The sequence below is a fragment of the Caenorhabditis remanei genome, chromosome II, assembly GCF_010183535.1.
Source record: "Caenorhabditis remanei strain PX506 chromosome II, whole genome shotgun sequence".
In the NCBI taxonomy this organism is placed as follows: domain Eukaryota; kingdom Metazoa; phylum Nematoda; class Chromadorea; order Rhabditida; family Rhabditidae; genus Caenorhabditis; species Caenorhabditis remanei.
In genome coordinates this window covers 1,565,120-1,577,835 of record NC_071329.1, presented here as the reverse complement: position 1 = coordinate 1,577,835, position 12,716 = coordinate 1,565,120, and the positions used below count along the sequence as shown (strand labels likewise).

The 12,716-nt window shown below is 38.7% G+C and overlaps 2 protein-coding genes across 2 annotated transcripts; both read right to left on the bottom strand.

Annotated features, from left to right (window-relative positions):
• Positions 1 to 1,075: 1,075 nt before the first annotated feature.
• GCK72_003925 (uncharacterized protein) lies at positions 1,076 to 5,772 on the bottom strand (the record flags this gene model as incomplete). Its single annotated transcript, XM_053724338.1, has 10 exons — positions 1,076 to 1,197; positions 1,255 to 1,405; positions 1,822 to 1,957; positions 3,403 to 3,673; positions 3,717 to 3,806; positions 3,860 to 3,983; positions 4,030 to 4,105; positions 4,816 to 4,912; positions 4,958 to 5,145; positions 5,666 to 5,772. The coding sequence occupies 10 exons, from the start codon at positions 5,770 to 5,772 to the stop codon at positions 1,076 to 1,078; spliced, it is 1,362 nt and encodes a 453-aa protein (XP_053588532.1).
• Positions 5,773 to 8,919: 3,147 nt separating this feature from the next.
• GCK72_003924 (uncharacterized protein) lies at positions 8,920 to 12,324 on the bottom strand (the record flags this gene model as incomplete). The annotated part of the gene is made up of 9 exons (XM_053724337.1): positions 8,920 to 8,954; positions 9,008 to 9,158; positions 9,996 to 10,131; positions 10,406 to 10,676; positions 10,860 to 10,983; positions 11,031 to 11,106; positions 11,471 to 11,567; positions 11,614 to 11,801; positions 12,167 to 12,324. 9 exons carry the CDS (start codon positions 12,322 to 12,324, stop codon positions 8,920 to 8,922), a joined length of 1,236 nt encoding a protein of 411 aa, XP_053588531.1.
• Positions 12,325 to 12,716: the final 392 nt, after the last annotated feature.

Sequence of the window (12,716 nt, the reverse complement as noted above, 5' to 3'; positions counted from 1 at the left end):
TATAGATAGCATTTTTGGAACTTTTGGTTTAAAACGGAAACTTTCTATTAAAGAAAAAAAGAAAAAATAGAAGACACAATAGTGAAAGAAATGCTGAAAAGAAAATTGTTTTTTTGATGGGGAAGGGGGGTGTCTGGCCATTTTTGTTTAAAGTGCAACAACAAACAGTCAGAGTTTTCATAACATTCAGTATGTGTGAAAGTGATAGCAAAGTTTTGAAAAATGTACGATTTTATGGGGAAGTTTTGTGATACATAAAATTAACGGTTAATTGATACTTAATTACCAGACAACTACCTAACTAGGGACTTCTAAACACGCGGATTCCAAATATGTAATCCAATTTTGCAGAACGCTTTACTGAACTGAGATAGGTATATGCATTTTAAGGGTTTTTGTATGAATATTTTACTAGTAGAAAAAATTTCGAAAATTGGGTTCAAACTTGATTCAGGGTCTTTGGAGAAATTCAATTTTCGGTCTGGAAATGACTAAAACCATAGTTTCCAAAAATTTGACACTACCGTAACCCGTATCGCACTAGCTTACCGTGTTCACAGGTTTGAAAAACCGAAACCGCAGAGTATTTTCAAAAATTGTGTTCTCACAATTCAAAATTCCGAAAAAAGACCAAACATGTTCTCACATACATAAGTACCCCCTGCTGCAAAAATGGAATTGGTCGCAAAATGTTTTTTGGCGCGGAAAAAATTATTTGAAACAAATAAACAAAATGAGATTTAGTAGTAGGATAAACCGGCTACAAAAAGTGGGCCCAAAAGTTCGAATGCTGGCGCGCCTTTGCCTCGTTGTCAATGGAGCGCATTTTCTGAGAAAAAAATTCCAGAAGAAAAGGGGGACACGACCACTGACTTGGGCAAACACTGACTCCTTCTTCTACTTCTTCTCCTGAATTCTCCTGAATTAGGCTCCGCCCATTTTTTATGTGACACGCAATATAAACACGGAAAAAGTGGTTTTTATTGACCCGGAGAAGGAAAAGGGGAGGAGTTACATAAGGGGGGGGGGATATTATGACGTCAATATAAATTACAAAAGTTAATTAGTTAATTATTCAATTAGCCTCTTTCCCTTTCACCGGGAAAGAAGGCATGTTGCTAATCGTCGATCCGCTATCCGTGATTTGTATCTTAATTGGCTCGGATGATATCATCGGATGGATTTTTGAGGTGTTTTCTGCAAAAATGCAACAAAAAAATATTGGATTCTTCTGAATCTGGCTGACGTCGATACCTTGAAAGAAATGTTGCGTTTTGTGGAAATACATTTTTTGAGCGATGACGGCGGTGATGGCGGACAGAATGGCGAAGGAGCCATAGAGAACGAGATGACCGGTCAGAGTGAAGTATTTGGAGATGAAGAAGGCGATTGTGGAGGAAATGGCCTGGAATAAGACATTTAGAAGCGGGGACGGTTGGAAATCGGAAAACTTTAAATTTTGACGATTTGAAACGGGATTTTCATTGTTTTGAGTTTTTGAAAAAAAAAAAATAAATAAATAAAGTGTAACTTGGTTTCCGGGCCGTAAAATTGCAACTATGGTTTCCCAGATTGAAATTTGCAATCGTTGACAACTTTTTCTTACGTTGACAACTTTTTATTACGGATCCCCCCTAGAGTGATACGATATGTAAAAGTGACAGGTTGTTTCGTATCGAACACTTTTAATAAGTGCCAACATAATTGGTTATGCACTTTGCGACATTTGTAGTTTTCAGTCGATCACTTTTCACTAAGTTACTAATTGTAATATAAACTCAACTATGAGTATCTAAAACTACGACGAAATCTCAAACTCACACTATAAAACTTGAACAGAGCAAATGCATGAGACGACTCCTCGGAGTACCCATCACATAGATATGAGTAAACTTGAGTCTGAATTATGGCATCTCCGAAACCAAGCAGACCTGAGCAGACGATGGCGACGTGGACACTGAAAATTTTCAGTTTTTTTGGTTACTGTATCCATTCATATGTCTGTGTAACTGATGTTTGATTTTATAACCTCTACATCTTCCAATCTTTTGATCTCTATAAAAGTTCACCAGCTGATCATTTCCTTCCATGTCACAAGATATGCACAGGTCGTGCGTGTGCATTTTCAAAAAGTTAATCAAAATACATAAAGTTTGCTGTAAAAATCTAAGAGAACATACAAGGAAGTGAGTGTATTCATGACGTGCCTAAGAGAACAAAGCACAAAACATGAGAGAATTAGGATTACTGTACTTGTGATAAAAACGCGCTCAAGCTGTTTGCGGAGTGAATGAAATTCAATTTCTATAGTCAAAACCCACTTTTTTGTTGGAAAAGACAACCGGGTTAAGATTTATCATAAAAGTTGTATTATAACTGTCTAGCAGTGAAGTTTTTGCCATGAGCCATTATGATACCGATGCTAGCGGAATCTGGCTGAGGTATAGAATCCTAGTTGTCGAATTAGTACTTTCTTGACCGAATGCTTGCAATCCGATGGTTTTTTTTGTTGGAAAAGATTGTTCATGGTGTTTGGCGTTGTCATCAAACAAAATCAAAATGCAAAAAATGCACATATGCCAAGGTCTGTCCGGGACCTATGAGGATTTTTAGGGAAGTTTTTGAAAAATTTTGTTTGGTGACAGCCAGAGTTGCATGAAAGCGAAAATTTCATATCCGGAAGCCGGAAATCGGAAGTCGGATTCGGAGTTCTATACAACTCTGGTGACAGCTCCAAATACCTAACTACCTAACATTTTAACTATTAACCACGCCTTTTTTCGAAGCAAGTTATTCATTTTAAACCGTCGGGCCGGATTTCAAGTTTCATTATAAAACTTTTGAAAATTTCACTAGAGCGCGTTTACAATAGCCCTTTTTGACAAGCTACTGATTGTACTTGTGGGCTTCCTGTGGTTGTCTTACTGTAGTTTCCGACCATAACAACTTGGTCCCTATTTAATATCCCTGCATTCTGAGTGCAGATATAGAATTCTCATTTTTTGACATTCACTAACAGTTGGCGGCTTCTGGATGTTCCGACTTCCGACATCCGGATGAGGAGTTTTACTTCCGATTCCATGCAACTCTGCCATGTTGACTCCAGATTTTTCGAAATGTTTGTCATCAGAACGCCCGGAGCCCTGTTATCCATCTGCAGTACTGTAGCTGCCCTCGGATTACTGTATCCCCTCTTCGTCCATGTTTCTTCGTTCCACTACCCCGTCCATTTCCTTTAAAATACTCTCTCTAGCAGAGCCTATCACGCAACTGACATCACTTTATCCCTGGGCCCTCTACCTACCCTTGTACTATTTTTCTAGATTGTTCGAAGCAAGATATTTGAATCACTAATTGACGCAAGTGGTTGTGACACCTGCGTCAATCGGACGAAAAACTAACTTTGGCTGAAAATAACCAATCTTATCGGTCGGGTGAAGTGGTGCATCTGAAGGGAAGAACAAGAAAATCGCCACGAAAATAGCCAAATGAATGCAACAGGCAATCACACATATCCAATCCTTCCCGATAATTCTTGCACGCTTTCCGATGATCGAAAAGATTCCACCAGCCAAGATCTGACCGATTCCAGTGGCAATGCAACTGATGGCAAGGAGTTTAGAAGTGTTCTCACCGAGTTGGGTAGTGAATTTAATGCATGTTGGGTAGATGGCTGGAATTATGGACTAGGAGTTTTCTAGGCCGTATATAAGTACCAATCCAAAAAGATCTGGAGAATCCGGTATAAAGGAATATAAAGGAGAGCAAAAGCATTGGAGGTTGTCGCATTATTTTGAAGGTTGCACCTATAAATTTTGGCATAAATTTTGACCCAAAATGCAAATCCTAGGACACCTACTTAAAGTTTGTGCCAAAGTCTCCTTTTCTTTTTTCTCTGGTAGATATGCTGAAACGGGCAGGAATACGGTATTAAGGCATCCCAGGAAGGTGATGGAGCAGAAGATGTAGACGAATATTTTGTACTGAAATTGGAATGGGTTATAAGAGGAAGGGGGGAGAGGTTATTACTCCTCCAGTAGCCACTAGCTCGGTCATGGTTTGGTTTTGGAACATGAAGAAGAGGAAGATTCCACCGCCGAGCAGTCTGGAATAGTGGTTTGATAGGATTTAGATGAACTGATGATATTGTTAGCAATAAGTTCAACCGCCCGATTGTCTAGGCAGGTCAGTCAAGGTTAGGGGGTTGGTAGGATTTTGAGGATTGCGGCGGGGTAGAGGGTGGTCGGCCTTATCAGAAAGTCTGCTAATAAGTTTAACCCCCGTCCGTCTAGACAGCTCAGTTAAGCTTAGTCAGATCGACTAAACTAGTGAAAAGGCCGGCCAGCCTGATGTTTGATAGGTTTTCGAAACATAAGTAGCAAGATATAGTCGTTAAGGATAAACAGAACAGGAACAGTGAGGTGTCTAGCAGAGTTGTCCGGAATCCGGATTGATGATTCCGAAATTCCGGAAACACGGGTTTTTTCAACATTCCGGTTCCGGTTCCGGATTCCGTAAAGTGAAAAATGGCATTCCGTACAACTCTGGTGTCTAGAGTAGAAGTTCTCGAAGAAGGTCGGTCCGCTTACCTAACTTACATAGGGCATAGGCTAACCGTCCTAAAATAAATTAAACCTAAAACTCTATTATGGTAATTAAAATTCACTAACAATTAGTCAGGTGAACTATGAGGCCGCTCAACTTTTCTAAGATACAGTTACTATGGTCCCTTAAAAACTGGTTGGTTTTTAATTACGCTCCAAGGATTTTTCAGTGCGGTACCGTTACCCCGAAATCGATCACCCCATAACTCACGAAAATTTAAATATGAGCCAAGTAAGTGCAGTGTTCCTTTCGATGGTCTTCCCTGTGCAATTCTCCGTTAGATACTTTCCCTGGCCGACCCACAAGACTGAAATTATTGATATTTATTCATCAAACATGAAAACAAACTCACACGCCGCTCCAACTCCCAAAATGGCAGAGGTCACATACAAATATGCACTATTCAGCCAGATAAATCCAGCCTGGAACAGAACGTATGCCATAAAGCCAATGACCATTGACCATTTGGCAGTGATGGTTTCCACGATTGGGGCGATGAGAAGACATGCGATGGTGAAAAAAAAGTAGAGGATGGCAAAACTGAAATAATACTTGGATTCATGGTTATCCTGGTTAGTTGTTGAGTTTCGACCACCAAAATTTTGCTGTTTGTGGTCTAGACCTACTTGGTATGTGGTCGGGGTGTTCCGTGTAATAGGCTTATGCAAATTATAAAGCGCAATGGTAAAAGAGTGCTGATCACAGTTCAGGTGGTGCATGAGACCTCGGCAAATAACGGTGCTGTTTTTTTCCATCTTGCTATCAAAAATATCTAAATGTGTACTGGGATAGAGTTATAGTCCAAAAAGCATGTAATTTTCCACCCGATGCAGTTTTCCGAGCCATACCTTGGTTTATGATCAAATTCGGATGATTTTGGTCGCAGAAATAGGATGATGTCATGAAAATGCGCCGTACAAACAGATGCCACAAAACTAATCATCGCTTACTAACAGCTTCATAAATGATAGTAAGATGTCACCGACTAAGTTCCTGGACTTGGCTACAGTACCCCACGCCACGTGTCGATTTACGCCGTAAATCCCCCTTCCCCTCTTACCTATGATACCCAGCATGTGGATCAATCAGTCCAGTCCTCCTGTGCTCCGCCTCAATCAGTGGCTCCTGGATGAATTCTTGACTCATATACGCAAAAAAGAGTAGCATAAATGATATGGACAGTCTGACCACATTTCTGGTTCCCGTGTCGAGAGACATCTCTGAAATCATTTCAGTGAAATGTATGTATGTGTATGTAGGTGGAAAATAAAAGAACACTGAAAATTCGAAAATATGTATGAGACACACGGGCGGTCGAGAATGGTTGGTTTTGTGTCGAACGGTTTAACGAAACAGAAAAGTGGGCGGAGCTTTTAACTGAAACTTTTTTGGTCAAATAAAAGAGAGGTGGTTTGGACATGTATGTACTTTTGAAAAAAATGGGTAAAAATGAACTTTTTTTGGGATTAGTCATGACTGGATTGAGATTTTTTTGGGATTGGAGGGACTAGTTTTCCTAGGCCATCAAGAGGGGTTTTAACGGCGTGATGCGTTTTTTTTAAACAAAATTGCGCCTACCGTACCCCTAATAGTTATAAAGCATTTCAAGAAATTCTGTGATTAGTCTATCCTGTCCTAACTGCGATTTACTGAAAATAAAGAAAATGGCGTGGGAAATCGAGAGACGCAGAGAGAAAAGGGATTTCAATGGGGCGCGCTTGTGAAAGCTATAGGGCGCTTATACACACAGACAGACAAAAAGTATGCCTTACACATTCTAAATCTGTCATTGTCTCGGTTTGAATTTCTCGGTCACACTATGAGAAAGTTAGGCCACGTCAACTTTTTGCAAAACTATCAAAGTAGGAACAAATGGCAAATCAAGGAGAACATACTGACTCACATTGGCAGTTCCTAAGCCACACTGTGAGAAAGTAAGGCCACGACCAAATAAACACTGCCCGAGGACGCTAGGACACACAGAAATACAGAAATAAGTTATAGACGAAGAAAACCTAGTTTCTAGGCCATAAAAAGTTAGGCCATCACAACTTCCTTGACGATGCTGACCACCAAACAGACAATGAGAATAGAAGTGATAATACTGACCGATGAAAGGAAAACTTTATCAGTGGTAGCGAACGAAATAGAAAGTGAAAAGTGCGGAATATATATATATATATAAAAGGCAATAAAATGATGATAGATGTCTATTGTGTTCACTTTGCGTTATTTGGAATCGTTAAATTTGGAATTTCACAATATTATATCTCTATTATTTTCCTATTTTCATTCTAACAACGGTAGAACTAAGTTACCGAGATCTTACAACTGCGCCCGCCCTCAAAAATGTCTATTTTTTCTCTGATTCTCTCAATTTCGCACACAGTTTTCTTCGGTTTCGCTAGAGCGCGGTTGTAAGAAGCCTGCATAGTTAATAACAAAAAAATGTTCTGATGCCACTCCGGCCACCGGCCTCCGACCACCGCCAGGCATATAACCATGAACGGTTTTTTTATAATGTGCGAAATAATGCCTCTCTCTCTCTTTTCTCCTTTTCTCTACCTTCTTTTTCCAATGAAAAACTGTTGGGGTGGACGGCGGAGGGGGCAAAACGAAAAAATTTTCGTTCTCTTTTTAACGGGCGTCACATTTCTCACTTTTCGCAATTCTTTTTCAAAGGGGTTTTTTGATGGAGTAATACTTTTGGAGTGTGTGTGGAGACTTGTTTTATTGGGTACTTAAACGAAAAAAAAGTAGAAAGATATTGGCTGAAAGTGGGAATTCAAAAATGGCAAAAAGGGGCCAAAAAAGGGCCAGGACAAGATTCTATTCTAATTGCAAAAGTAAAATCCTTATCTTCAAACTTACGTTTTCTATTTTTATAACACGAAAATTAGAGTTTAATTTCCTTTTAGAAACAATTCTAAGAATCTTTTATTATTGACGCATATACTAAACATCGCTCCACAGTTCTTACCCGTTCTCCAAGATCATTGGTAGAAGAGATTTCCCGCGCGACTCTCGTGTAGTCCTCTCGGACAAGATTTTTGATCAATTCCTAGTTTACTCACTTTTCCCAACAATTTCTCATCATTTTTTCTATATTTTTTGATATAAATGTTAAAGAAAAGTGAAGAAACGAAGAGTAGAGAGAACATTTTGTCCGAGAGGACTACTTTGTGCCGATTAGAGCGGTTTTTAACATATACGTCAATAATGAAGTAACGGAATCTGCAATTAAAGAATATTACTTCAGTCTTCCTTGAAGAAATGACATGTTCATCTAACGATAACTTTTGAATTGTGTAGAAAATCAAATTATCTACATCTCATGACAGTGGGCCGAAATCCCCATCCGATATGAAAAAAAAGTTGGTAGCACGCCTGAACAAACTATCAGAAAAATAAACAAAAAACAATGCACTGTACAAAAATTTGTTCTATAAATTGCCTGTCCGACCTTTCAATATCATAATTAAACTACTTGTGAAAGTATACCGAATAATAAATTAAATAATTATTTGTGTTATTGTTTAAACAAAATTAAAAAAGGAATTATTGCAGAATCCAGGGATATTGCATAATAAATTTAAAACTCGTGGCTTCAAAATTTATTGGTTTCAATTTATACAGTTTGTGATCGTCTTACTGTAGGTTGGAAAGTTACATACTTACCGGACAGCTCATTTTTTAGTTTAGTCAGCATTGGGGCCACAATTTGACAAACTGATAAATTATGGAAGTTGCAAGTGTAGCTTCTAATCTGAAAAAAATGTTCTATTTCTGATTTTTTTTCAGCTACCAAAACACTTACGGATCAATACAATAGTTTTCATAAAAATTTTAATATTCCAATACTCAGTAGTTATACTCAGTACTTTAAAACGCAGTACTTTATTTTTAGTTGAATCGAACACTTCCTCTTTTTGTCACTCTTTTATTGCATTCGGAATGAAACAAACCAATAAATTTTCATAATCGTTCTTCGCAACTCGATTTAATCTTTAAATTTACATAAGTCATCGTTCAGATGATAACGGGGAACGTCAGTAAGTACAAACGGGTCATTGATTGGTGATCAACAATTGCAGTCAGAAAGTTATAGCAATTGAAAAAATTACAACTGAAATTTATAAAAATTGGGGAAAAAAACATGACCACGTATTCATAAAACGGATGTTATTTTTTCTATTACAAAAGGAAAAACGACATAACAACTAATCTGAAAATTATAAAATACATATGTGCCTCAAAATTGTAAATAGCCCAGACGGAGAGAAGAAACGAGAACGATGGTAATGATTTGGCTTTTCAGTGATAGTTACAAAGGTCAACTTGAGTTTTTTCTGCAAAGCAAAAAATATTGGATTCAGAATCTGAATCCGGCTGTCGTCGATACCTTGAAAGAAATGTTGCGTTTTGTGGAAATACATTTTTTGGGCGATGACGGCGGTGATGGCGGATATAATGGCGAAGGAGCCATAGAGGACGAGATGACCGGTCAGAGTAAAGTATTTGGAGATGAAGAAGGCAATTGTGGAGGAGATGGCCTATAATAAGAAGAAATTTTGAAACCGGAAACTAGAGAACTGGAACGATTTGGAACCATGGGAATGCTAAGGATTGAAAGAAAGAGGATCGGCTTTGATACAGTACCGGACAAAAAGGTATCAACTTTGACTGTTTTTAGTGGAAAATTACCAACTTTGAGAGTGTGCCATAGTAATTCTGAATGTCACACCAGGAAAACTTTTAATGAATCATATAGATTGAACGTAGAGCTCCATTTTTGTAGTTGGCAACTTTTTTGTACGGACACTCCTTAGAGAGTTATGGTCATTTTAAGACGACAGCTCAAAAATCGCATTAATTTGCACTGAAATTGGTCGATTTGAGGGAGAAATTACTTTGTCGATATGTAACTTGCTAGGGAGCGTCCGTACAGAAAAGTTGTCAACTACAAAAATGAAGCTCTACTTGAGATCTGTATGATCCATTAAAAGTTTTCAGAATTACCATGACGCACTCTCAAAATTGATTATTTTCCACTGAAAACATCCAAAGTTTATACCTCCGGTACTGTAGGTCATAGTTTCAAATCAGAGTTGCATGGAAGTGAAAATTTCTTATCCGGAAGTCGAAATTCCATGCAACTCTGTTTCAAGCCGGCTAGTTTTGAATCTAAATTATAAATAATTTTTTTATACCATTCACGGATAGAACCTAGTGATGCCGGGGTTTTTTTTGCAGCCGGAAAAAAAATCAGAACCAAAAAACGAGATGAAAAGTTGAAAATTTTAATTGATCCAAGTTTCCGGACCAAAAAAGGACAACTATGGTCCCCCATTCTCTCAAGCCTTGAAAATCCCAAAGTTGGCCCAACTTACACTATAAAATTTGAATAGTGCAAATGCATGAGAGGACTCCTCGGAGTACCCATCACATAGATATGAGTAGACTTGAGTCTGAATTATAGCATCTCCAAAACCAAGGAGACCTGAGCAGACGATTGCCACGTGGACACTGAAATAGTTTATTTTTTTCATTTTTTGGCTACTGTAGCCATCCAGTCCTTCTTTTGATTTTCTGATTCCTCTAAAAGTTCACAAGTTGATCAGTCACAAGTTATACACAGGTCGTGCGTGTGCATGTTTAAAAAGTTAATCAAAGTATATAAGTTTGCAGTAAAATTCTAAGAGAACATACAAGGAAGTGTGTGTATTCATGACGTGCAGAGAGAACTAAGCACAAATTCAAGGATTACTGTAGTTGTGCTAAACGTTAAACAAAAACTAACCTCGGCTGAAAATAACCAATCTTATCGGTCGGATGAAGTGGTGCATCCGAGGGAAAGAACAAGAAAATCGCCACAAAAATGGCCAAATGAATGCAACAGGCAATCACACATATCCAATCCTTCCCGATAATTCTTGCACGTTTTCCGATGATAGAAAAGATTCCACCAGCCAGGATCTGTCCGATTCCAGTAGCAATGCAACTGATGGCAAGGAGTTTCGAGGTGTTCTCACCGAGTTGGGTAGTGAATTTGATGCATGTTGGGTAGATGGCTGGAATTAGGGACTAGGAGTTTTTAGGCCATGTAACAACCTATCCAAAAAGATCTCGAGAATCCGGTATAAAGGAAGATGAAGGAGAGCAAAAGCATTGGAGGTTGTCGCATTATTTTGAAGGTTGCACCTATAAATTTTGGCATAAATTTTGACCCGAAATGCAAATCCTAGGCCACATACTCAATGTCTGTGCCAAAGTCTCCTTTTCTTTTTCCTCTGGTAAATATGCGGAAACCGGAAGGAATACAATATTAAGACATCCCAGGAAGGTGATGGAGCAGAAGATGTAGACGAATATTTTGTACTGAAATTGGAATGGGTCATAAGGATGAGAAGGGGGACTAGTATTACCCCTCCAGTAGCCACTAGCTCGGTCATGGTTTGGTTTTGGAACATGAAGAAGAGGAAGATTCCACCGCCGAGCAGTCTGGAATAAGGGTTGATAGGATTTTGAGGGTTGTGACAGGGTGAGAAGCGCTCGGAGGTGGTCGGCTCAGTCAAGCTTACTACACCGTCGACTACACCGGGACGGCTACACCGGGACGGCCGGTCAGTCTAACGTTTGGTAGGTTTTTGTAACAATATTAGCAGGGATGTAGTCGTTATGACTAATAGGGGCTCACCGTCCTGAAATACACTGAACCTAAAACTTTATTATGGTAACGAAGGTGCTATCAGTAAGGAAGATCTGTCTTTTAGACTCTGTTCTAAAAAACAGATCGGTTTTCATCACGTTCTAAGGGATTTTTCAGTACGGTACCGTTACCCCAAATTAGTCACCCATAACTCACGAAAATTTAAAGACCAGCCAAGAAAGTGCCGTGTTCCTTTCGATAGTCTTCCCTGTGCAATTCTCCGTTAAATACTTACCCTGACCGACCCACAAAACTGAAATTATCGATATCTATACATCAAAAATGAAAAAAAAACTCACACGCGGCTCCAACTCCCAAAATGGCCGAAGTAACATACAAATATGAACTATTCAACCAGATAAACCCAGCCTGGAACAGGAAGGATGCAATGCAGCCGATGACCATCGACCATTTTGCAGTGATAGTTTCCACGATTGGGGCGATGAGAAGACATGCGATGGTGAAAAAAAAGTAGAGGATGGCAAAACTGAAACTTTTGAGTTTCGATCACCAAAACCTACAGTACTGGCCATAAAGAATGCGACACTTGCAGTTTTTAGTTGTAAATGGTCTACTTTGTGACTGTAACATGGCCTCCCTGATAGTCTCACAATAATGATTGTTTACGGAATGTATAGATCACAAGTAGAACTTAGTTTTAGTAGTTGACAACATTTTTGTACGAGCACATCTTTATCAATCGTCAAAGTGATTGCTCGCAGTTGTTGCCCTTTTTCAGTACTGAAGGGATACATTTTTGAGCTGTTTACATAGACTGTCTGTAACTTCTTAGGATGTGCCCGTACAAAAAAGTTGTGAACTATAAAAATGAAGTAAATTTCCCTCTCTTACCTATGATACCCAGCATGTGGATCAATGAGCCCAGTCCTCCTGTGCTCCGCCTCAATCAGTGGCTCCTGGATGAATTCTTGACTCATATACGCAAAAAAGAGTAACATAAATGATATGGACAGTCTGACCACATTTCTGGTTCCCGTGTCGAGAGACATCTCTGAAATCATTTCAGTGAAATGTATGTATGCATGTCAAATGGAAAATAAAAGAACACTGAAAATTTGAAAATATGTATGAGAAACACGGGCGGTCGAGAATTTATAAAGCGAATGTTATTTTTTTAAATAACAAAAAGGAACTAAAAAAACCATCACAACTAATCCGAAATCAAAACATACATGTACCTCACAACGAGTGTTTTTTGATTGTGAATAGACGAGACGGAGAGAAGAAACAAGAACAGGTAACGATTTGGCTGTTTCAGTGATGGTTACAAAAGGAAACTTAACTATGTCAGTGAAGTCCATGTATTCAGGAAAAACAGGAGGTTTTTTTATTGATAATACTACCAAAATTGTCATTCTTTAAAGTTTTTGTTGTTTTTTTT